This window comes from Tetrao urogallus, assembly GCF_951394365.1.
Source record: "Tetrao urogallus genome assembly, chromosome: 4".
NCBI lineage: Eukaryota > Metazoa > Chordata > Aves > Galliformes > Phasianidae > Tetrao > Tetrao urogallus.
Window position 1 is genome coordinate 69,986,169 of NC_136817.1, and position 25,505 is coordinate 70,011,673.

At 48.6% G+C, this 25,505-nt stretch overlaps 1 protein-coding gene across 1 annotated transcript in view; it reads left to right on the forward strand.

Annotated features, from left to right (window-relative positions):
* The window catches only part of EXOC6B (exocyst complex component 6B), a gene marked incomplete at both ends in the record, with an annotated part of 241,370 nt that overhangs the window by 119,267 nt on the left and 96,598 nt on the right, over nucleotides 1–25,505 (forward strand). The window contains 7 exon segments of the mRNA XM_079534332.1: nucleotides 19,222–19,305; nucleotides 19,435–19,481; nucleotides 20,368–20,488; nucleotides 22,542–22,613; nucleotides 22,749–22,846; nucleotides 23,231–23,336; nucleotides 24,499–24,608. Coding sequence (XP_079390458.1) covers nucleotides 19,222–19,305; nucleotides 19,435–19,481; nucleotides 20,368–20,488; nucleotides 22,542–22,613; nucleotides 22,749–22,846; nucleotides 23,231–23,336; nucleotides 24,499–24,608 — 638 coding nt within the window.

A 25,505-nucleotide genomic window follows, 5' to 3' on the forward strand; every position in this document is an offset into this window, starting at 1 on the left:
GTCTTTGAAAGGGCAGATAATAGCAGGACAAGGGGAAATGGTTTGAAGTTGAAGGAGGGAAGATTGAGGTTGGATGTCAGGGGGAAGTTCTTGTCAGAGAGAGTGGTGAGGTGCTGGAACAGCTGCCCAGAGAGGCTGTGGATGCCCCGTCCATCCCTGGAGGTGTTCAAGGCCAGGTTGTTTGGGGCCCTGGGCAGCCTGGGCTGCTATGAAATGTGGAGGTTGGTGGCCCTGCATGTGGCAGGGGTTGGAGTTTGGTGATCCTTGAGGTCCCTTCCAACCCAAGCCATTCTGTGATTCTATGATGATACACTGGAGACCAGAAAGCAGGTTTCATAGAGTCTTGGAAAGGTTTGAGTTGGAAGGAACCTTCACAAGTCATCTAATCCAACTCCTTTGCAATGAACAGAGACACCTACAGCTAGAGGGACTTAATTTAGTGAGGTTCTGGCACAGGTTGCTCAGAGAGGCAGTGGATGCTCCATTAGATACCCAAGGTCAAGCAGGATGGGGTGCTGAGCAGCTGATGGAGCTGTGGGGGTCCCTGTTCATTGCAGGGAGTGGGACAAGATGGCCTTTAAAGGTCCCTTCCAACTCAAACAATTCTATGATTCCATAAGTCTGCTGCTCACTGACACTGAGCAACTCACCAGAGCTGTTATGAGAGCAGGGATTTCTCTGTTGCCTTTAAATCTTGTTTTCTGCCTTACTCCCTCCAGCTTCTCTAAAGCCTCTTGTCTCAGCAATGGCTATGGGGTGGTGTTGAAACGCTTTGGAATCCTTCAGGATGAAAACTATTAGGAACAATGCAGTCTGAAAAGTTGGGCTTGTGCCTTTTAATAATTTATTTCTAATGTTAACCAAAGAATATGCAGAGAACTAAATACCAGACTTTTTATTGCTGTAATAACTTAGGTATGCCACAGAGCATGTTTCCTACAGCTGCTGCTGGGCAGGGAGCTTCCTACCATTTCAGTGTGTAGAGCTTGCAGCTGAATGTGTGCACGCTGACTTGTACAGGTTGTTGCCCTGTAGGATGATTACTGTTGTGTTCCTTTCACAGCATCATAGGATGAGATTGGAGGGGGCCTCTGGAGATCGCCTTGTCCAGCTGCGTTGTGGTTGCTCAGGGCTGTGTCTAGTTGAGCTTCAAATATACCCAAGGATGGAGATCCAGAGCCTCTCTGGGCAACTTGTTTGGTCGCTTTAGAGAGGTTGTGGAGTCTATTTCAGAGCCCACCTGGACGTGATGCTGGCCAGCTCGCTCTAGGTAACCCTGCTGGAGGCAGAGGGTTGGTCTAGATGATCCCAAGCAGTTCCTTGTAACCTGAACTATTCTGTGATTCAGTGTAATAATGGTACTTTTGCTAAGTTGATTGGAAATTCCTGCTTTTCGGTTTGTGCCCATTACCTCTTGTCCTGTTCAGCTTGGTCATTCCCCACTTCCCCTTGGGTATCTGTGCATGTATGTCAGGTCCATCTGAGCCTCCTCACCTGCAGGCTGAGCAGTGCCAGCTCTCTCACTGTTTGTCAGGTTCCCACATCCCTCAGTGTCTCAGTGGCCCTTTGCTGGGATCCCTCCAGCAGCTGCACACCTCATGTCCTGTGGAGCCCAGGCCTGGATCCGACACTCCAGATACATCAAAGCAAGGGAGCTTCCTACCTGGACCTGCTGGCAGCACTTTGCCTATCTCAGGAGGCAGCTGGCATCCTTTGCACAAGGTCATCTTGCACAAGGTTATTCAACAGGTCTGGTTGGTGCTGAAGAGGAGGAAGGAGAACAGCTGTTCTGCTCGAGTGGGCCAAATGCTGGTGTTTGCATGTCAGGCTGTATTAGTGTAACGCAGCAATGTAATTGCCTGTCATGTTGGCTCCTTGATTGAACCATTTTCTTCAAACCTGTGATTATTGCACATGTGTTGGTCGAGATGGACAGAGCTGAGATCTGCTCAGAGCAGTGGTTGTGATGGATTCCTGCAGGTTGGGGTGGCCCATACAGCATCCCATGTGCCCATTTGAATTGCTTAGTGCACATCATTGCCTTAAAACCGTGGGTCATTGGGATGGAAAACCTGCAAACAAGTGCTTGCACACAGCATCCTTCCCATCATGGAGATGTATGGAATGCTGAATCTGCTCCCACAGTGGCACATGGAACAGGAGGTCAATTTATTGGGCTTTCTCTTTTTTGTACTTCTGCCTTCCGTGACCATTCCCCAAAGTTCTGAGCTGAAAGAACAAAAAACAAAGACGCAGGTTTAATTTTCCAACCCAAACATGTTGTGGAACAGCCTTAGGAATGAGCAGCATTCTTTCTCTTGAGGACAGCGTGCAGAACAGGGGCTTTTCTGCTCTTCTGAGTACGTGCTTGAGTTCAGGGAGAGCAAAACCCAGGGAGCTTTGAGCTCAAATCATCCAGCAGCACAGCACCATCTCCTAATGGAAATGTCCACATTTAGGGACCTTTTTTCCCCCTGTGAGTCTCTGTAATCAGCACAGAATCCTGTCTGCCAGCTTTCTGGTAGGAGGCACGGAGCTTAAAGCACCAGCTGGTGAAAAGGCAGTGAGAAACAGCTGAGGTTTGCAGATGACATTTTCCTCACTGCATTTTGCCTCTTCTTCCTCCACCTTCCTCTTCCCTTGGCTCCTTGCTGTCCCCCTGGACCTGCTTTCTTAAGGACTCATTCTGCACTGTTCTTCACACGAGTTTCTCTTGTTTTCTCTGTTTAATTGATGGGAGCTCTTGACAAGAGCTGATTAGTTGTGAGGATGCATCCTTCCTTGCAAACCTTGTGACCCATTTCCTTCCTTCCTCGGGACCAGGGCGAGCTTTCTTCTGTGGGCAGACATTTGCCTCCCAAAGGCGTTGTGCTTGGTGGCCTTGCATGGAAGACTCCATGGGCATGTCCTGAATAGTTTTGTTTGTTTTCCTGACAGCTCATTCATTATAAAGTTTTAATGAATTTTAAATACATTCTGAAAGAAGAGCTTGTGGTTAGAAGTTCTCTATGCGCTGGAAGCGTAGGGCTGTGCTTTCCTTTGCAGGCAGGGCGAATGGAAAGCAAGCATATGGAGAAGGCACATCCCCCTGCATTAACCTTGCAGGTCACCTGGAACCAAGAGGGGAATCGCCAAAAATGCAACCTGAAAATATGAAGGCGCTGCCATTTATAATGAGGCAATATCTGCCTGCATCATTGCTTTGTAACTTTTGAAACTATGACTTAAAAAGGAGGGGGGGGAGAAAGGGAGCTGCGACGCAGAATGGAAAACACAGGCTACTTGTTCAGTCAATTCAGTTTAGGTCAAATGTAGTTATGAAAAACAGATGATTGCTGGTGATGGAGCTGCACTTTGACAAATATCCCATTGTTTGAGTGCGCAGTGATTTCTTTCGAGCATTACCCGGCGTGGGGCTCAACCATTGCCTTCCCCTACCTCAGAGCTGTTGGTGCAGCAAGGCAGAGCTGTCTGTTGGCTTTTTGGGAGGAGGGATGGCATGAAAGAGACTCTGGGTGCAGAAAGGGGTGTAGTTCCCACCGTAGCTATTGAACTATGAGCTCACTTGGGATGCTCACCCAACGTGATTCTTTCCGTGTCCCCTTCGTGTCTTGTTCTGCAGAATTAAAGATTTATTCGATGGGTGGATGCTAATATTTGTCTGGGAGAAGCTCCTTTATGTTGTGTATCTTAGCCTTATGCAGCTTTATTGTGTATTCTTCTGTGGTGTTCCCTGCAAAATATTCAGCTTTTATTCAGGTTTCTCAGGCAGGGCTAGTGGAATCACAGAACCGTAGGATGCCTTGGGCCGGAAGGGACCCCAGAGATCCACATGGATCGATAGCGATAGGACAAGGGAGAATGGTTTTAAACTAAGGCAGGGGAGGTTTAGGTTGGATATGAGGAGGAAGTTTTTCACCCAGAGGGTGGTGAAGCACTGGAACAGGTTGCCCAAGGAGGCTGTGGATGCCCCATCCTTGCAGGCATTCAAGGCCAGGCTGGATGTGGCTCTGGGCAGCCTGGGCTGCTGGTTGGTGACCCTGCACACACAGCAGGGGGTTGGAACCAGATGAGCACTGTGGTCCTTTTCAACCCAGGCTATCATCTAGTTCCAAACCCCAGGGGCAGGGCCCCCCACCAGCTGAGGCTGCCCAGAGCGCCATCCAAGCTGGCTCTTGGGATATGAGGCACTAATTCTGGATAACTAAGTTGGGCAACTCTTGGCAAGTTGCAGCATCTGAAGACATTGTGTTCCAAACAGATGGAAGCTCATCGGTGGCTTACGACCCAGTATGGAGCAGTTGTGTCCATGGGGATGCTGGGCAGAGCAGGTGGGTCGGATGCACATGATGGGAGGTGCATGCAGATGACTGGAAAGTCTGAAAGCAGAAACGAAGCTGATAGAGAAAAGCCATTTAGTGCTAGGAAAAGGTCTCTTTCTATCTGTCCTTGGAGCAGTTTCAGGAAATATTCCATTAGATGCTGGGAAGACCAAAGGGCTGTGTTTGTGTATGGCGCTGCCCGTCGGCGTAGCTCTCAGAAACGTACACTGTTAGGTGATGTATTTTGTCATCTGAAACCACAACCAAAGCTATTAGAAACAGAGAGAAATGGGGTTTGTTTGACTCATTATCACTGTCGCTGGTCTTCTGGGTCCGACCGTGCGTTGGATCTCCTGTTGTGCTGCTACCCCTTTCGGAGATAAACTTCTGCCTATTAATCTCAGCAGAAGATTACACTGCCCAACAAATCTCCATTTGTGCACGTTGCTTTGCGCTCCTCTGGAGCAGCATTAGCTGCAAGGAGCTGTGAAAGCTCGAGCTGTCATCTCAGAGAAGTTTAATGTCCTTCTCGCCTTTTACAGCTCAGCGTTGCTCCGCGCTTCACTTCATTTGTCAGGCACAGCAGCTCCAAATTTGGAGGCCTTCTTTTTGTTTTTTTTTTTTCCTTAGCTCTTAAAATGTGAAATTTTTTAAGATCAGCAAAGGCCCTCGAGGGGGATATTTTAAAGCATTGGAGTCTTTCTGCACGTTCCTTCTGGATGAACGTATCTATTTTTAATATCAAGAATTGATTTGGTAAATACAGTTTCGAGAGCGTGGCCATGTGTTTGGTGTTTTATGCGTGTGGACCAGCTCTCTTTATTAGGATGATGTGATGTGAAATGTCGTGTTAGACCGGGGCAACATCTTCTGCTTGGTGTAGCTTAAGGTAGAGCTGTGGTGCTCAGTCCTGGCTCAGCAGGATAGCAAAACAAATGCTACGTGTGCAGCACAAACGGAGAGCCTCGCATTGCCAAGCTCTTGTTAAATGAACCCGGCAGCTCCAAACCGATGACTGAGCAGTTGCAAATAAACTTTATTTTTCTACCGTTATTAAATGGAAAAGAAAACACATTTCTGGTTGACATTTCAGCCTATTAAAATGGGATAGAAGTGGAATTTTGCATCTTGGAATACTTGGAAGATTGACCGGGGCTGCTCGTCTGTCACATGCATACACATGCAGGATGCCTTCTCTCCTGGAAGGTCATCCTTTGCTCTGCAGAGGTTAAATTCCTCAGGGAGGAACAAACTTCTAAAGGGATGCTGTCCCTTCTCCCCTTGCAGAGTTACCTGAAACTCAGGATGTGGTGGGAGATGTGATGTGAGCTCTCAACACGAGGCCAGGCCTGTTCCTTGTGATTCTGCTGTAAGAATCATCTGAATGGCAGCAACCATTTGTTATGGGCGTAGGGATTAATGTGCTCTCTTTCTTCAGTGTACTGTTGAGTCTGAGCACGTGGCCTCAGTCCTGCATCCCATCCTTCCTCCTGGACTTTGGGTTTTGGTGGTGGTTGGACCTGGGCTGGCATTTGGGAAGGGATGAGGTTTTTGCACTCTGTAGACCAGCAGAGCAAATGCTGTGTTAGCTGTAGGAATGGGCTCTGTTGGTGGGAAAGAAAGATCCACCAAGCTCTGGATGTGCTGGTGGGAATTGTGGAACCAATAAGATTGGAAAAACCTCTAAGATCCCTAAGCCCAACCCGTCTCACCATATATGTGGCCTATAACCACATCCCTCAGTGCCACATCTCCACGGTTCTGGAGCATCTCCATGGATGGTGACCCCACCACTCACTGGGCAGCTGTGCCAATGCCTGGCCACTCTATTGGGGAAGAAAATTCTCCTAATATCCAAGGAATGGCTTCCACTTCGGGGTGTGAGCAGCTCCTGGGCAGTGCTTTGGAACTGCATGGAAGACCTCAGAGCTCCGGTGGTGCAAAAGGTTTGGGTGACGTTAAGATTTCAGTGTGTTTGTTTTACATTTGGAGGAGGTGAAAATACTTCGGGCTGCTTCACAGAACTGAGGCTTCTGCTCTTTCAAACTTGGTTTCTTTCTTGGTTATACAAGTGTGTGAAAAATATGAATGAAGTGAAAGAAAAGGAAATTCTTTCCTGGATTTGAGCAATTGAAGTGCACTTTATCCTCATTTTCTTGCCTTCTTTTTCTGCAGTTAGAAGGATTAGCCATGCCTATTCATTTATTTTTGATGAAAGCTTAGATAGCTTATAGGCTGCCCAAAAAGGCTGTGGATGCTCCATCCCTGGAGGTATTCAAGACCAGGTTGGACGGGGCCCTGGGCAACCTGGGCTAGTGCTGGATCTGGAGGTTGGTGGCTCTGCCTGTGACAGGGGGTTGGAACCTGATGATCCTTGGGGTCCCTTCCAACCCAAGCCATTCTGTGATAGCTGTGCTGTTCTCTCGGTTCCAGCTTCCGAGGCTGGAGGCCAAATATTTAGGAAGGTTAGAACCCTGAGAGCTGAGTGAGCAGCGGGAGCAGCTGTGACTCTGGGGGAAGCAGAGATAGGAGCTACCTGCCCCTTTGCACCATGCTGGAGGTGCAGCTGTGTGCTGGCAGCTTTAGTCTCCCCATGTATTCATGTTGTTTTGTGTTCAGATTTCAAAGCAAGTCTTTAATTCTCTGATTTTTCATGTTGTCAGCAGCAAGTTTTCTGCAGCTACAGTGATGGATATTAGGAAAAAGTTATTCTTTGAAAGAATGGTTGGGCACTGGCACAGCTGCCCAGGGAGTGGTGGGGTCACCGTCCCTAGAGATGCTCCAGAGCTGTGGGGATTGGCACTGAGGGACGTGGTTGTGGGCATGGTGGGGTGGGTTGGATTTCGGGATCTCAGAGTTCTTCTCCAGTCTTCATGATTCTGTGATGGTTTCCCATGCCAACAAAATGGGAATCCCATTCTGTGTGGTTCTGTGGCACTCTGGATTTCTGCCTCTGGCCTCCCCCCTGCTTCCTGGTTTTGCTGCTTTTGTGTTGGAGCAGGGTGCCAAGTCTTGCTCCTTGGGATCATGGGATGGGAGGGAGGAAGGGGAGGAAACTGGCATCTGCTGCTCTTCCCCCTCTGTTTCTCAGTTCCATGATGTTTAACTGAGAAGACGGTGTTTTGCTCCACCCCAAATCACTCAAGCCATACGACCTCACGCTTCTCACCACATCAAATTTTCCTCCTGTTAGGAAAAGGGAAGCAACTATGGGAGCTCAAATTGGCTCCAGGTACTGCGGGGAGCCAGGAAGAGCCCATCTGCAGGTCTCCCTTCCCTTGGGCTCATCCGTGCACATTGCATCCCTAGCAAAACTCCCTGGGGCCAGGAGCTCCTCAGGGCTCACCTTTCAGCCAGCACAGCCGGCTGCCTGCGCTCCCAGGTCAGAGGTTGTGAAAAGCAGCAGTCAATTAAAGCTTTATGAGATGTAGCTAGCAACGCTCCGTAAGCAGCCCGCCAAGTGAAGGCCGCTAATAAAGGCCCTTTGTTAAGGTATTTAATAAATTAACACTGTGCTGCAGCAGGGAAGGGCGGGAGGTGATTACACAAGCCAGGCTCGTTAATCAAACTGTTTGCCCTCTGCAGATGCACGGGTTGGGTTCCCTAATCTTCAGGCAGCAGATTTTTTGGGAGCTGTGGCCGCTGTTGGCTCCAGGACAGGAAGTGCCTCACCGGGTCACGCCTGGGCCAGGCACAGAGTGGGGACACGCCAGGACAAATGGGCTCTCTGGTGCAAGTAAACAAGTTCTGTGTTTCAAGAGTTGCTTAAACACTCCGCTAATGATAAAACAACTTAGAGAGTCATTGGGGATGGAGGAGACCTCTGGAGATCGCCCAGTCCAACTTCTGCTTAAAGCAGTTCCCCGCAGCAGGTTGCACAGAAAAGCATCCAGGTGGGTTTGAATATCTCCAGAGGAGACTCTCCCACCTTTCTGGGCAGCTGTGCCAGGGCTGTGTCAGTCTCCAAGTCAAGAAAACATTTCTTCCTCATGTTCAGATGAAACCACATGGGCTCCAGTTTGTACCCAGCGCCCCTTGTCCTGGCACTGGGCACCACCAAATGGAACCCAGCCCTGTCCTCCTGCCCTTCAGACACTGATCAGCACTGCTCAGATCTTTCTCAGCGTTCTCTCCTCCATGTGCACAGCCCCAGGGCTCTCAGCCTGTCCCCATCAGGAGGTGCTCCAGGCTCCCACCAGCTTTGCACCCTCCGTGAGGCTCTCCCAGCAGTTTGCAGTCTGCCTGGAGCTGGGCAGCCCAGCACTGGGTGCAGTGCTCCAGATCTGCCCTTCTACAGAGCAGAGCAGAGCAGAGCAGAGGGGAGGAGCACCTGCCTTGCCTTGCTGGCCACACTCTGTGCCATACACCCTAGGGTTCCACAGGTCTTGGCCATCAGAACGCCCTGCTGGCTCATGGTCAACCATTGGTCAACTGTTAGTCTACTGTTGGTCAACGAGCTTCTTCTGTGCAGAGCTCCTTCCCAGCAGGTCAGCACTCAGTCTGTGTTGGTGTGTGTGGTTATTCCTCCACAGGAATAGAATTCTAAGCTTTGAAGGGACAGCGTGGCCCTTTGCAGGCAGTAGGGACGCGTCCCCATCTTTGGTGGGCACGGGTTGGTGCTGAGTCAGTGCCATTTGCAGTGCCATCTGCACCTTGCCTTGTCCCTCCGCACTCATCTGTACGTGTTTTTATTCTTTTTAATTAATTCATTCATTTTTACAAAACCTCCTCCCCAGCCCTTCCAAACTTGAACATTAGAGGGCATCTCCTACTCACGCTTCATTGTTTCTTTATTATTATTATTTTCTTGTTTAGTCTTAATGCAGCTTAATCTATAGGGCTGTCTTTAAAAGGAAAAAAAAGAAAAGCAAATCGAGCATTGACCTGCTGTGCAAATTAGCCATATGGTGAAGTGTAATATCCCGCTGACCCTCATTATCGTGCAGTATGAAAAGCTCTCTCCTTTTCACATACAAGCATATTAAAGTGGCCTTTTCAGCATTTTTTTTTTCCATATAAAACTGTCTTCACTCCCCTGCCCAAGCAGTTAAAAGGGAACTCCAGCTGCAGCCAGGAGGGTGAAATTAAAGGCTTTACCCTCATCTAAATGGAAAATTGACATTGCTTCCTATAGGCAGGGCTGGGGAGCTGTGTCCCCCAATGGTGAGGTGATGGCCTGATTTTGGGGAGGAAGGAGTCTGCTCTCCTTTAAGGGAAGGGGAGATCCCACCTGGGTTCCTGCTGCCTGAATACCTGGTGCTGGGTTTCTGTGCTACCGGGAGCTCAGCGCTGGGACGCTGGGAGCATTTCCTTCTTCCATGCCCATGAGCCTTCCCTCGCTTGGCGGCTGCCGTGTTGTTGAGGGCAAGACCTGAAAATGCATCATTGGCTTTGTGCTTGACTGACTTCTTACACTGCAAACGGTGTCCTGGGCTCCATCAGAAGAGGGGTGGCCAGCAGGGACAGGGAGGTGACTGTCCCTCTCTGCTCTTGTGAGGCCCCATCTGCAGTGCTGTGTCCAGGGCTGGAGCCCCCAGTACAAGAAAGACAGGGAGCTGTTGGAGAGGGTGCAGAGAATCCACAAAGATGAGCAGAGGGCTGGAGCATCTCCCTGTGAAGACAGGCTGAGGGTGCTGGGCTTGTTCAGCCTGGAGAAGAGAAGGCTGTGGGGTGATCTCATTGCAGCCTGCAGTGCCTAAAGGGAGCCTACAAACAGGAGGGGAATCAACTGTTTACAAGGGTTGATAACAGCAGGACAAGGGGAAATGGTTTGAAGTTGAAGGAGGGAAGATTGAGGTTGGATGTGAGGGGGGAGTTCTTGACAGAGGGAGTGGTGAGGTGCTGGAACAGCTGCCCAGAGAGGCTGTGGATGCCCCATCCGTCCTGGAGGTGCTCAAGGAATGGCCATAGACTGAAAGGGGAGGTCTAGGTCAGAAGTGAGGAGGTTGGAGGTGAGGTGCTGGCACTGCTGCCCATCCCTGGAGGTGCCCGAGGCCGTGGATGGGGCACTGGGCAGCTGTAGGCACCCAGCCCATAGCAATGGGGCTGGAAGATCCTTGAGGTCCCCTCCAACCCAACCGTGCTATGATTCTGTCACTCTGCAGCTCTCATTCTGCTGGTGGCAGTGGTCAAACGTGGGGTGAGGCTGCTGTGGGGCAGCCACAGGGCCCAGCCATCCCCACACTGCTGCTCTCTCTTCCCCCCACGCAGTTTTCTGGTTCACTTTATCTTTTTGTTTTCGGTCTGGAGGTGGTGTTTACAGTAAACAAGTGGTTCCAAGGAGCTGAGCCTTTTTGATCCCAGTTCAGCAAAGCCCTCTCAGGCTCTCTTTGGAGCACCTGCATGTGTACCCCTGTGTCTATGTGAAATCCTTTGGGAATATTTGTGCTTTTAAAGTTAAGCATCTGCTTGGGAGCCAGTGTTCTTTGTGTCTCATTAGTGATTACCACTTTTCTCTTGTTTTGTGGGATCTTTAGGGCACGTTATGTTCCGAGCTCATCTTTTTACAGCTTGTTTCCAGCTTGCACACACATTCCCAATGGGTTCTTTAAGTGCCGGAGGATTGTTTCTCCTTAAAACAAACTGCCCATCTTTGGTATTCTGGAGGTTGCTTGCAGGATTTTAGAACTTAGGTCATGTCCAGAGGGCTGTTGTGAGTCCCACTGGGAGAGGGGTGATACGCATGGGTCTGATTTTGTGCATGCCCGTGAGATTTGGGGGCTACAGGCAGGGAGATCCAGGTTTGATTGAGGGTCTCTTCAGTGCTGATGCGACGCCAGGTGTTGTTTAGCACCTGTGCCTGAATGAAAATGAAATGCTGTCTGTGGGGGCAAGTTTCAGACAGGTGAGGGGTGACGAATTGCATCACCCTTGCTCAGTGATGTGGAGGAAAAGGAATATTCTGTTATTTCCTGAATGGGACTGAGATTGGCTAAATCCCCCCAAGTGGGAGCTTGACCCCAGTTCCAGCCCATCCTCCTCACAGGACGTGATGCATTGGAAATGGCTGGTGATCAGGATGTTTTGGAGCCTAGGCTTGGAAATAAGCCACGTGTGAAACTACCTGGAAGCTTCACAACCTCCGTAGCCTGTTTGTAAAGCCTGTTGTTTCCAGGATGGGTCAGCCAGGTTGGAAGGGACCTCAAGAATTCTCCAGTTCGGTCTTGCTCAGAGCAAGTCACCTGTGAGATCCAACGTGGTATTTCAAGCAGGTCTTTAAGTTCTCCAAGGATGGGGACTGCAGAACCTCTCTGGGAAGGTTTTGGTCATAACTAGTCAGAGTATCTCTGTTTCATTTGTACCTGCTGTGTCTCCTATTGGGCACTGCCATGAAAAGCCAACCTGGTTCCATCTCCTCAGTAGGTACTGTAGATATGGGAAGGCAGCTGTTAAATCCCCAGATGCTTTTGGCTGCCTTTGCTGCAGAGGTGCAGTGCTGATCCATGTTCAGCTTGCTGTCTACCAGAACTTACTGTCTTTATCCACAGAGGTGCTCCTCAGCAGTTGTCCTAAAGCAGAGGTTTGAGGGCTCTACCTTTTCCTTGTTGAAATTCATTGCATTCTAGTTGGCTCCTACCTCCAGCCTGCTGGGACCCCTTGGACAGTGGCTCTACCCTTGAGCATGAGGATGTTGATTTTTTCCACAGCTTGGTGTCCTCTGGAAAGCAGTTGAGGCCACATCCACTGCCTCCTGGAAACAAAAATGTTAAGCAAGACTGGAAGGAGCTCCTTAAGCCAGCAGTGTGCTCTTGCAGCTCGGAAGGCGAATGGGATCCTGGGCTCCATCAGAAGAGGGGTGGCCAGCGGGGACAGGGAGGTGATTGTCCCCCTCTACTCTGCTCTTGGGAGGCCCCATCTGCAGTGCTGTGTCCAGGTCTGGAGCCCCCAGTACAAGGAAGACAGGGAGCTGTTGGAGGGGGTCCAGAGGAGCCACAAAGATGAGCAGAGGGCTGGAGCATCTCCCTGCAAAGACAGGCTGAGGGAGCTGGGCTTGTTCAGCATGGAGAAGAGAAGCTGCGGGGTGACCTCATTGCAGCCTGCAGTGCCTCAAGGGAGCCTACAGACAGGAGGGGAGTCAACTCTGTGAAAGGGTAGATAACAGCAGGACAAGGGGAAATGGTTTGACGTTGAAGGAGGGAAGATTGAGGTTGGATGTGAGGGGGAAGTTCTTGACAGAGAGAGTGGTGAGGTGCTGGAACAGCTGCCCAGAGAGGCTGTGGATGCCCCGTCCATCCCTGGAGGTGTTGAAGGCCAGGTTGTTTGTGGCCCTGGGCAGCCTGGTCTTGTATGAAATGTGGAGGTTGGTGGCCCTGCATGTGGCAGGGGGTTGGAGCTTCATGATCCTTGAGGTCCCTTCTAACCCTAGCCGTTCTGTGATTCTGTGAAGCAAGATAGAATTCAGAAGCCCATCCCTGCAGGCATTCAAGGCCAGGCTGGATGTGGCTCTGGGCAGCCTGGTCTGCTGGTTGGTGACCCTGCACACAGCAGGGGGTTGGAACTGGATGATCATTGTGCTCCTTTGCAACGCAGGCCATGCTGTGATTCTCTGATTCTATGATTATACTTCTCCACTTAGTATAGGCCTCCCTATAGAGTATGACCCATTTATCCCAACCCTCATGTATTTACCCTATGTCATCCATACTGACACCTTAACTCACTGTTTCAGATTTTGGCCGCTCCACACTTAGTTCTTGTGTACAAGGAGCTGGTTGAAGGCAGACTTTTAATAGCAGTAGAATGCTGATCTGCTTCTAGGGTGTACAGGTGGTTGTACAGGAACAAAGCTGCTGGTTTGTGTTGCATCTCACCTTGCTCTTGTAGGATGCTGTCTCTCTCTCTTTCAAAGGTGAGAGAATTCCCAAAAATGAGTGACTAAGAATTTTTGTGGACCAAATTCAAAAGAGAATGAACAACCAGTGAAAGTTTGTGGGGTTGCCCATTAGACTCATTAAATGCTTGAAATCCAGAGGTGTTTTGAGAGCAAATGATGGTGGTAGAGTCTTGTGATGTCGTCTGATGCTGCTGGGTGGATTTTGGATGGCTCTTCCTCTTCCTGCAGCCCTCTGAGATTCCAGAGGTGGCACTGAGCTTTGATCATTTGCCTGAGCATCTGGACAACACTCAGATATGTGGTCTGATTTTTGGATGGGCTTGTGTGGAGCCAGAAGTTGGACTAGATGATCCTCATGGGTCTCTTCCAACTTGGGATATCCTATGATAAAATAACTCTGTGATAAAGTGAGAGAGAAATTTAATATAAGTCCAGGTCAAGCAGCAGCAAGTGCTGCTGCATTGCTAAATACATTACTAAATGTGGGTGTGCCATGGGGTTAAACTTACAAAATGAGGACAGCTGAAGCCACCGCTGATCTGCTTACTTAAACCAAGCTGCGTTGTTGGGGATGACGTGGTTCATGGGTAGGGGTCTACAAAAGCATTCTTCAGTGCTTTACCTGGGATGTTACAAGTGGACTGGGGCTATTTCTGCTTGATTTGAGTGTGTGGTTAGCTGGTGTCTGCATGGAGGTAGAGAGCTAATAGTGGATTGGGTTTATCAAGGGAGGCATCTACTGAGCAGATGGGCTTGGTCTGTTATCACACATCACCTTGCTTCTGTGGTAAGGATGTTTCTTTAGGGGAATGGACTAATGACTGCGGCGAGGGCTCCGCTGGTAATATCCCCAATTGTACGTGGCTGGTTCGCTTCCATTACCTGAGGTGCATGGGGTAGGTTTCTGCTCCAAGTCAGCACAGATGTCATGACCCAAAGTACCATCATCCATACGTTCTGGATCCGAGAAGATTCATTTTAGTGGTCATTTTCAGTGCTTGCTGAGGACAACAGCAGGACGAGCTTTAGAGCATGCTTTTCCCATATAATTCACAGCTACATTTGCTCTCTGCTGCTCCTGAGTTATGAAACTGTGTGTTTTTTTCAGCTGTTGTTTTTTGCATTCTCGTGATTATATTCTGTTTTCCCTTATGTGGTGCTCATCTACGATCTTAATTATCTGCCTCTCATTGCCAACTCTGTGAACTATGAAGCTAATTTGAAAAGGAAAGTTCTGCCTGGTAATTTTAAAAATATGAGGCATTATTGAGGTTTTTTTTCTGGACCACTGATTAGAATAAATGTGTAGTTTGGAAGTGAAGCTTTGGACTCTTCCCACTTGCTTAAATTAAGACAATGAGAGTTGAGGGAAACCTGTTCTGATTAAAAGTAACTGGATAAATAAGAAAAGTACCTCCCTCTCCTCTCCCCAACTTGCTTCCCTGGTTGCCTCACAGTTTGGATTGAGCTTACAAGAAACCCTTAAGGGATTCTGCCTCTCTAATGACACGTCTCAGCAGTGTCTTGCTGCTGTTGAAGGTCTGTGGTGAATGTGGAAGTCAATGGGAGGCTGGGGCTGGGCTCTGCTCTCTGCAATAACCTTGGGGTTGGACTCGATGATCTCTGGAGGTCCCTTCCAACCCCTACAATTCTGTGATTCTGTGATTCTTTCCCGTGGGCCTTGTGCTGCTTGCTATCTGCTTATGCATTGAGGTTATTCTATGGAGTCACAGAGTCAATAAGGCTGGAGAAGACCTCTAAGATCACCAAGTCCAACCCACCTCCACCATGTCCTCAGACCACGTCCCAAGGTGCCACATGTATGCATTTCTTTAACATCCCTACCCTTCTTTAGGAAGAAAAGGTGCTACAGGTGCAACAAATCTTTATAAGGTACAAACCAAAAGAAAGAGAAGCTGAATTCTTCCCACTGAAGGGACATGGAAAGCAGCAGTAGGAAAGCACATGCATGCACAGCTCTGCTGCTCTGAGCTTATGGGTGTAAGCGGTGGTCACTGCTGAGGAGCTTTTATCAAAGCATTGGTTGGAATGGATGGAAGTGTGAATATTGTGTGGTGTTTCCAGATGAGTATTATGTAAAATATGGGATCATGTCATCTTTTCTGGATGCTTCTTTTTTTGTGTGTGTGTGGTTTGTTTGTTTTTGCTTTTGTTTTATTATTATTATTTTTCTCACCCAGAGGAAAACGGTATTAAAAATAGAGCCCAGAGAAGAGGAATAATATTATCTGAAGACGTGATAAGTTGTATGATCCTAAGTAGGTCAAATGTGGGAAACTGGGTGGTCTAACTAAAACTGCCACCAAGGGGAAGAAAGGCTTCCCATTCTTAAGAGAATATGATGCATGAGCGATGAGACGGTCTGGGGGGACGATGGAGGAATGCACTGAAGAGAAAAGGATGAAATAGTGCATAAGAAAAATGTGAATGGTGCTGAGAGGGTTTTTTTTTTCTTTTGGGAGGAGAAGTTTTTCTTTGGAATAGCCTCTCATGAGGGAGCCTCTCATTCTTGGGCCATTCAAAAAAGGCTCAAGGAGGAAAATACAGGGAACAGCGCATCGAGAGGGGGATGTCGGGGCCATAAATTTTAGGGAAAGTGTTAAAATGTGAGCATGACCTACATTTTTTTGGGAATGCTTTCAAATGTCTTTGCTGTTCCTTCTCCTCTGCTGAAGTTAAAGCCATGTGCTGGGTTGGAACCAGGAGGACCTGATGTCCAGAGCCTCCAGGCACCGTGTGGGGCTGGAGGGACCCTCTGAGGTGTGGGACAGGTTTATAGCAAGGCCTTTGTATGGGATCTCATGTCTCATCTCCCAGCTCATGTCCCTCTTGCTGGAGGAAAAGGGAAAGTTTTTTTTCAGTTAAAATGCAACCCAAATTAGCTTAATGATCAGAGAATATTATGATAAAATTAGTTCCTGTGCTTCTTTAGATATGATTAGTCTGGAGGTGTTTAAGACCAGGTTGGAGGGGACCCAGGGCAGCCTGATCTAGTATTACATGTTGAGATTGGTGGCCCTGCCTGTGGTGGGGGGATTGCAGCTTGATGATCTTTTCAAGCTATGGCAGGGGAGATTCAGGCTGGACATGAGGAAGTATTACTTTTCAGAAAGGGTGGTCAGGCACTGGAATGGATGCCCAGGGAGGTGGTGGAGTCACCGAGCCTGGGGGTGTTCAAGGAAAGGCTGGATGTTGTGTTGAGGGACATGGTTTAGTGGGAGCTATTGGGAATAGGTGAACGGTTGGACTGGATGATATTTTAGGTCTTTTCCAACCTTGGTGATTCTATGATTCTATGATTCTATGATCCCTGAGGTCCTTTCCAACCCAAGCCATTCTATGGTTCTACGATTAGTGGGCATGGTGGCGATGGGTCAGCAGTTGGACTTGACGATCTTTGTGGTCTTTTCCAACCTTTATGACTCCTCAAGCTATCGCAAAAGCTGGAATACGAGCAATTTTTACCAAGCCTGCTGGTACATCCTCAATGGAACTGAGTGATGGGGTCAGGGGTTTCAGCTTAAGGCCAGAGGGACGTGTGTTGTACCCACAGCCTGGTGGCAGCTGCGTGGAGAATGTCCGTATGGAGGAGCCCTGCGATGGAGTGGGCAAGTAGAGGATGGGACAGAGGGCGATGGGAGGGAGACCCCAAGAAGGAGCTGGGTGACAGGACGCCTCTTGGCCTTACAGTCATGAGGAAGTGTGTGAGGAGGGTGAGGGGAGCAGGGAGGAGCTCAGTTGGAGGGTAGGCCATTTCAGCTGGTGCACATTGCTGCGGCGTAGTCCTAGAAATGTTCAAAATCTAGTCTTAAAATAACTGATTGGTTTCAGACCGGCCTTTGGGAGATGAACTGCTTTCAAGACTTCCATGAGGTCCCCGAGGTCCTGCGTGGCTTTGGGATATGGCAGCTTCTGTGCATTCACTAATGGGGAATTAATTACCTGCTGACTTCCACGGGACGTTGCGTAAAGCCGCTCTCGGGGCTTGGTCCTTTGGGGCTCCTGCCTTCGGTGGGGCCCAACAGCAATTTAATAGGGATGAGGCGGGGGGGGGAAAGCCTTGAATTAGGAGGTTTGCATCACTCATTGGTAGCAGGCTGTGCTGAGTTAGTGAGCAGCTTCGCTCCAAATCCCGGTGGTGCTGCTGGGAGATAATTGAGTTCTTCTTCCACTTGTGTAGGTTTTGAGGAATGAGGCAAAGCAAAGTTTAATGGATGCCTAAAATCTGATCCCAGCGGTGATCGAGTGGGAATATGGAACAGTCTGGTTCTCCTATTGCACTGCCAAACTGAGAGCAGCAGCATAGCTTAGGGGCTCGAGCTCTGATACAGATTCATAGAATAGACTTGGAAGGGACCCATAAGGATCATGGAGTCCAACTCCTGTAGAAGAAATGCAGACGGCGAGACATACAGAAGAAGGAAACAGAAATTGCCCAGGTCCCCTTTAGCTGAGGCATTTTGAGGCAGCCTGGCTGTGTAACGATGGAGTAGCTGCAGCATCATTAAATTAGCATGGGGTTTTCTTTTGTATTTCTTTGTTGTCTTGGTAGAAGAGGTTGGGGTCTGGTGCCTTCCTCAGGCAGGTGATATTTGTTGTTGCCTCTTGTTTGTTTTGCGAATTCCAAATGAGATTTTGTCTCCTACCAGTTCAAAGCAAGGCCTTGTCCCTTCTCTGAAGTGTTTATAATCCAATTTCAGACATAAAACAGGACGGGCGCGGGGGAGGGAGAAACAGGCAGGGAGAAAAACCAGCGAGGTGTTCCATAGCCCGGGGGACCAGGAGGGCTCAGCAGGTAGGTGGCATCTGAGGATCCACGTGGCTGCGTTGCCCTGCCTGGGTGGGGTGCTCAGATGTAGCTTTTGGTAAAACCAAACCCCTGCAAATGCACGGCCTCAACCACCAGAGCGTTGACCCCTGTGCCTTGCCTGGCGTGAGTGGGTGATGCTCGTGGAGGGGAAACCCACGTGCTTGTGTTATGGGAGCATATTGGGATTTGGCTCTCATCTGGAGGCTCAGACCCCGGTGGTGGGTGAGGCATGGCCACCATGAGAGAGAATGAGCTCAAAAGCTCATTTATTTTCTCCTGCTGACAGGTATTAACCACCCAAGCATCTTTTTCTTAAACTCTGATGTTTGTGGCTTTGCATCACTGAGAATCAGCGCAAGAATTTCTGCTGCTCCTTCTGGCATTGCTGGTCCCCTCTTGATGTTCACCAGCACTAAAATTCTGGTTGTTCCATTGTCCCCATCCTTAGGTAGATCAGATGTTTGTCCATCTTAGGGTTAGGTAAAGGGGAGGGTTGCACGGCACCATGTGCCACATCTGCCCAAGGATATTGGGAAATGGGCACACAGGGGTCAGAAGATCACAGAATCACAGAGCCACAGAATGGTCAGGGTTGGAAGGGACCTCAAGGATCATGAAGCTCCAACCCCCTGCCACATGCAGGGTCACCAACCTCCACATTTCACAGCAGCCCAGGCTGCCCAGGGCCCCATCCAACCTGGCCTTGAACACCTCCAGGGATGGACGGGGCATCCACAGCCTCTCTGGGCAGCTGTTCCAGCACCTCACTCATCTCATAGTAAGGAACTTCCCCCTCACATCCAAACAATCTTCCTTCCTTCAACTTCAAACCATTTCCCCTTATCCTGCTGTTAGAATTGTTTCAATTGGAAACTCTGAAAGGTCATCTAGTCCAACTCAAGTACTCTTGGACGTGTATTTGGGTTTGTTCCTCTTAGTGTTTGGAGTAAAATCAGTCTTCGTTAGGCACTTGGATTGAGTTGTGCAGGTATCATGGAGTCATAGAATCACAGAGCAGCCTGGGTTGGGAAGGACCACAATGATCATCTGCTTTTAACCCCTTTGCTATGTGCAGGGTCACCAACCAGCAGCCCAGGCTGCCCAGAGCCACATCCAGCCTGGCCTTGAATGCTGGAGGCGAGCGTGCTTTGTGTCCTTGATGCAGTGTGTTGTACGTGCAATTAAATGATTAACTCAAAGCCTGCTTACTTGACTTCATCCTCTCTGCTTTCCAGGGTGCCCGAGAAACCTTTGAGAACTACTACAGGAAACAGAGAAGAAAACAAGCCCGGCTGGTGCTGCAGCCTCCTTCCAACATGGTATGGCCATGCCCTGGTCAGTGCTTGGGGTTCCTCCTGATGGAGCAGCCCGGCCCTGTGGATGCTCTTTTCTTTTTCCCATTTTGCTCTCCTTTATTTCAACCTCTGCTCACTTCTCCTTTGTCACAGCATGAAACTTTGGACGGCTACAGGAGGTACTTCAATCAAATTGTAGGGTAGGTGTTCTTTTTATATGGGTGCTAAATGTGTGCGTGCTGCATTTGTGAGGAGCCCAGAAGGGAAGAGAGAGGAGGGAATATTGTTCTTATTTTGTGTCTGTCCTTCAAAAGGAGACAAAACTTGGTGAACTTTGCTGTGCTCAGCCATAGGAACCTGCCACCTCTGGGAGCACCACCTGCCTGCCCTGCTAATGAGGCAAATAGGCCCTCTGCCTTAATGATTCTTTAATATTTGACAATTATTTGATTGTTTTCTTGCTGAAGGAGGTGAGTGCAGTGTGTGCTGCTGACCTAACACAGCTTCAAGCTTCCAGGCTGGATTTTCCCAACAAAATATAACAGAGGTTTTGCTCGTTCCTGTTTAAAACTGTGTTTTGGGACACTTGCTCCCTGAATCGTGCTGCTGCTTTTGGACCAACGCGTTTGATAAATGAGGACTGGAGTGAACTGATTGCCTCCAAATGGTGCTGAGAGCATGGGGTAGAGAGCACCAGAGTGTTCTCCCTGCAGTTAAAGTGTTCTCCCTGCAGTTAACCCATTGTAAGGCGATTGCTGCTGGCTGAAGCAGAGTTCAGTCAGCAGTTCTTGTTCAGATAACGGAGTGGGAAAGCTCTGCCTTTGTGTGTGCACAGAGGTGTCAGTGGGAACAGCTGGCTTTTGCTCACTGCTATAATGCAGTGTGGCATCGTAGAAAATACTACAACATTAAAAAATAAGTGAAGAAAAGATCTGTTCTTAGCAGTAGTTGGGATGGATGCTGCAGATCTGGGCTTGCTGTGGAGATCTGTGCACATGCAGTGCATGTCCCTTGCACGCAGTGTTTGCAGATCTCTTTTGATGCCTGTGACTTCTGATAACAGTGCCATTTTCTCCTCCCCATCAGGTTTTTTGTAGTTGAAGATCACATCTTGCATACAACGCAGGGCTTGGTAAATAGAGCCTATATTGATGAGCTGTGGGAGATGGCGTTATCAAAGACCATTGCAGCACTGAGGACACACTCAGTAAGTAAAAGCCCCAGATTGCTCAGCTGTTGCTTGAGTTGGGTTTGACGTGCTGGAAATGTTGGCTTTCACAGTACTACTCTGTTTTGACTTCACTCTTTTTGAAGCAACAGAGGGAACACACTGCTGTTCCTCCAGGAGAACTCTATGGCTTGTTTGGTTCACATTGCACTGTATTTCCCTGCTCCAAACTTGCAATACCTGGGGAGGCTGGAAAGGAGAATATAGCACTGCAGTGTTTTCCTTTGCTTGGTTCATCACTTTTGAAAAGCACCAGCAGAGGGAGTCGGGTTGTCCTGGAAAACTGGGGAAAGAATGCATGACCTGATATAATAATGCACTGTTTCAGCTGGGAGCACTTGAGTTGTCTTGATGTTTCATAGCTTGCTGAAGAGCCACCCTGTTGGTTTATGGGATGAAACAAACTACATTTGACAATAAAAGAAGAATCTTGAATGACTTTCCCCAAATCCATTTTCAAATTGTTGGGCCTGAATCACTGGAATCCCACTGCTGCTCCTGGAGGGAGCATCATCCAGCAGCAGGAGGATGCTATGGGGTGCTTATTGTGGGCATGCATCTAACACTGTGTGTGGTACCTGAGCAGTACAGTGCTCCTTCCATGCCCCAAAAAGGGACTAGGCAGAGAGTTGTACATCTCCTTGTGTTATAAAGCTGCACTTCTTGTCCTTGGAGGTGTTCAAGGCCAGATTGGATGAGGCCCTGGGCAGCGTGGTCTAGTAGTAGATATGGAGATTGGTGGGGGATTAGAACTTGATGATCCTTGGGGTCCCTTCCAACCCAAGCCATTCTATGATTCCTTGATGCTTTTCTTTATGAGTGGAGTTTTCTGCTGGCATGCTGGCCGTGATGGACAGACATGTACACACATTCTGCTTTCACCTTTAGCACCATGGCCATCAGTTGTAGGTTCTAACCTAGTGCAGGAAATGGCTGTCAGGAGTTTATTTTTCAGATATCACAAAATTTGCCACAATTTCTTAATGCTATTATTGTGGTCAACTGTGTCATCTCTACAGAGCAGTGCTGTCCATCCTGTGTTGCTGGTGAGACTTGCTGGAAGGCTTCTGCACAGGTTGAGACTGTTCCAGTTCTTCCCATTTGGCCAAATGTAACGCCTGGATTTTCTTCCCTTGCTGTAGACTGGGACATCTTTTATCATTCCTGATAGCTTCAGGGCATTATCTTTCTTTCTGACTTTCTTTTTTGGAGAGTGAAATGGAAAACGTGTCTCTTCCAGTCTTTCTCATTGATTAATGGAGCCATTCCCCCTTGAGTTTCCAGTGAGCTTTAAATCTCAGTCTCTTTTTTCCAGCATATGATTCTATATTTGGTAAGAGCCTGTCTGAAACGTTGCATATTTCGGCAGGGCTGAGGTTTGCTGCTGGTGTGCAGATAGGGTGGGACTGGTGTGGGTGACCCTGGGTGTCCCTGGGGCGATGCTCAGGGCTGCTGTGGGGTACAGGAGCGTCTTCAGAGCCTCAGGCAGCATCCTGACCCATGGTAAATACACACATCTGCTGTAGCTCTGACCATCAGGTTGCTGAAAGGCACGCAGTGTGTTTTTCCTCAGCCTGAACCTTCCACTTAGCAATGCAGCCTTGGCGTAGGGCTCAGGGATGCCTCGCCGCAATGCTTCATTACCATTAGACACAACACACTAAATATTACATGAGAGGCTCTGCTGTCTCCTTGCCACGGCAGCACACTGATTTGCTTCATCTCCTCTCACTTCCCCAGCAGCTCCTGGGTAATCTTAGAAACACTCCAGGTATCTGCAGAGCAACTGAAATCCTTGTTCATCATGGAGAGCCCCATGAGCTGTGCACTACCAGGAGAGATACCCTTATCAGTGTGCCTTCCCGTGCCCTGCAAGCCTTTCAGGCATGGACTGTGCAGTAAACACCACTGATCCTGGGGCTGCACAGTGTGCCTATGTATTATCACTGGAGTGATAAGGCAGGAGGGCTGAGAGCAGTATTTTCCTGCATGCCGTGGTTTAAAACGTGTTTTAATGCTCCTTTCTTTGCAGTCGTATTGCTCAGACCCAAGCCTGGTGTTGGACTTGAAGAACCTCATCGTCCTCTTTGCAGATACACTCCAGGTAGGTGACTGTTGTCTGTTGCCAGCAGGCATGTTTGCAGGGAGTGTTTGCATGCAAGCTCCCCAAGCACAACAAATGCTGCTCAGCAATGTCTTGTTAGCTGATGTAGTTGCTCTGTTCCCCCACTCGTGGCAGGGATATGGCTTCCCAGTGAACCAGCTCTTCGACATGCTGTTGGAGATCCAAGACCAATACAGTGAAACGCTGCTGAAGAAATGGTCAGGAGTTTTCAGGTAAGAAGCTCTTTAAGTAAACCCAGGAGACATGCCTTACAAAGTCCTTTTAGCCAAGAAATAAAAGTCTCACTTGAATCATAGGATCGTAGCATGGCTGGGGTTGGAAAAGATTCAAGGGATTATCAAGCTTCAATCCCCTGCTGCATGCAGGGCCACCAAACTCCGTACCTATTACTAGACCAGGCTGCCCAGGGCCCCATCCAGCCTGGCCTTGAACACCTCCAGGGCATCCACAACCTCTCTGGGCAGCCTGTTCCAGCACCTCACCGCTCTCTTGGTAAAAAACTTCCCCCTGAAATCATGGAAGCATAGAATCATAGCATGGAAGGGACCTTGCAGCCTCCCCCCCAGCTGTAGCTTTCTTGCTTTCTTCTCTTCTAGAAATATACTGGATTCAGATAACTACAGTCCCATCCCAGTGACAAATGAAGAGATTTATAAGAAAATAGTTGGACAGTTCCCATTCCAGGATGCAGAACTTGAAAAGGTAATGTGAAATGAGGCAACTGGCACGGCGTGACTCCCGGTGCGCTGAAAGCCCACACCTCTGTTACTGGCATTGAGAAGTAGAACTGAGAAGGTCCCAGCAACTCAAAACAAAAAGAGAAAAGGACAAATAGATTTTCCATGTGTTGCACTTCTCCTGGCGTGGGTGAGGAATACCTCATCCATTTTGCTTTCAGAGCACAGTGTGCTGTTGCAGTTCAGCATCACTTGCAGTAGATGGAAGAGAGATGAAAATACTTCCTTCCATTGGTGTTTTACTCCCATTGTATGAACCGTTACTGACTTGAACTTGTTTTAAGCTAATGCTATCTAACAAAAAAGACATAAAACCAACCAGAAACAAGAAGTGGTCTATCTTGGCTTTTGTAAAAGTGCGTGCATGCAGAGCCTAACAGCGTAGCCAGATTTGACCTAGGCAGTGTCCCTTAAAAGCATGCTTGGCCTTGTGCTCCACATCTGGCAGCCAGCGAGCTCCAAGCCTGGTGAACTTAATTATGGCTGGGAGGGTTTTCGGTCCAAGTCAAGTGTTTAGATTTCAGAAAGTCTGTGGCCTTCCCTGAGACTGTATCATGGGGTCCAGCTTTTACTGCTCTGCTCTGCACCTCTCAGCCACATCTGTGCTACGAGTGAGAGCGAGGTAGTGAAAATTTGGGTTGTGAGGGAGAGGACATCTGTTTCCTCTTGGCTCTTGTGTTGTAAGCAAGTGCTCACCTTGTGCGGTAACTGGGGAGGTGAGCAAGCAAAATGCCTGTGTGTGGTGGGAAGTAATAGCAAAGAATCTTCTGATAGGCTTTTTTGTTACAAATAAGGGAGTTGGGAAAGAGGGAATAAGAATTGCTTTGTGCTGCCTGTTCCCTTCTAGCTACAAGTCTCCTTCCAGCCCATTTCAGACTCCAAATCCCTTATGCACCCATGTGCCGTTTGTAAGTGATTATCTGGTCTTTCACTTGGCTGAAATGTTTATATAATATACAATAAATGCTGGCTTGTTGTTTCATTGCTGGACTCAGCTAATATTAGTATTAATTTGGCTGCTTGGAACATGTTACTGGAAAGCAGTCGTCACTCTGGGCTGGCTGTGAGAGCAGTTCTCTCTCTAAAAGATCTGCTCTTTGACTTCAGTTCTCTCCTGTTCTTTACAGCAACCGTTTCCAAAGAAGTTTCCCTTTTCTGAGTTTGTGCCTAAAGTTTACAATCAGATTAAGGAATTCATCTACGCCTGTCTGAAGTTTTCAGAAGACCTTCATTTGAGGTAGGGGATGATTGTGTTCCTGCTCATGGGGGGTTGGAAGGGACCTCGAGAGATCATCGAGTCAAAAAAAGAAGTTTTGTTGGCATTGAAATATCTCAGTGTAATTAAAAGATTAGTTCTCTGGCTTCCATGCCACTCAACTGCCTGGATACACTCTGACCAGGATGCAGGTGGCTGGTGGGTTCCTTGGAGCATTGGCTGGCCAAGTCTTCCATAAATCTCCCTTATGTAGGGAAAAAGAGCCCAGTGCCATGCTAGGTGTGTAAAAGGGGAGAGAGCCAATCCTTCTGAGACATTTCTGAGTCATGGCAGATGGTTGGAGCCAATCTTTCCAAAAAAGATGGGTCAGTGCCTGGTCAGTGATGGCTACGCAGCTTCCCTGCATTGTCCTTTCAAGGAGTGTGTTGGCCAGAAAGCCCAAGGTTTGATTTTGCCCTGTGTGGTGGTTAGTTCTGGCTTCTGGTTTAGGGATTTATATATGTATATTTATATATATATATGTATTTCTCATTGGAGAATATGTACAAATATTCTCTGTTTTGTGTTTACCATCCTTCCTCCATCCCACTGCTCCTAGATACTGGCCTTGCATGTGTGCTGAAGTGGAAGACAACTGTTAGCCAGAAATTGCTTTCTTTTTGCACCCAGTGAAAGCTTTTACCTTGCTAGAAGCATCAGGAGGGCAGAAGGACCTCATAGAATCATAGAATGGCTTGGGTTGGGAGGGACCTCAAGGATCATGAAGCTCCAACCCCCTGCTGCAAACAGGGCTGTCAACCTCCACATTTAATACTAGACCAGGCTGCCCAGGGCCCCATCCAACCTGGCCCTCATCACACATTTCTAGTGTTCTCAGTGCCATACCAGTAAAATCTGGGTCTGTCCACAGGGTTTCAC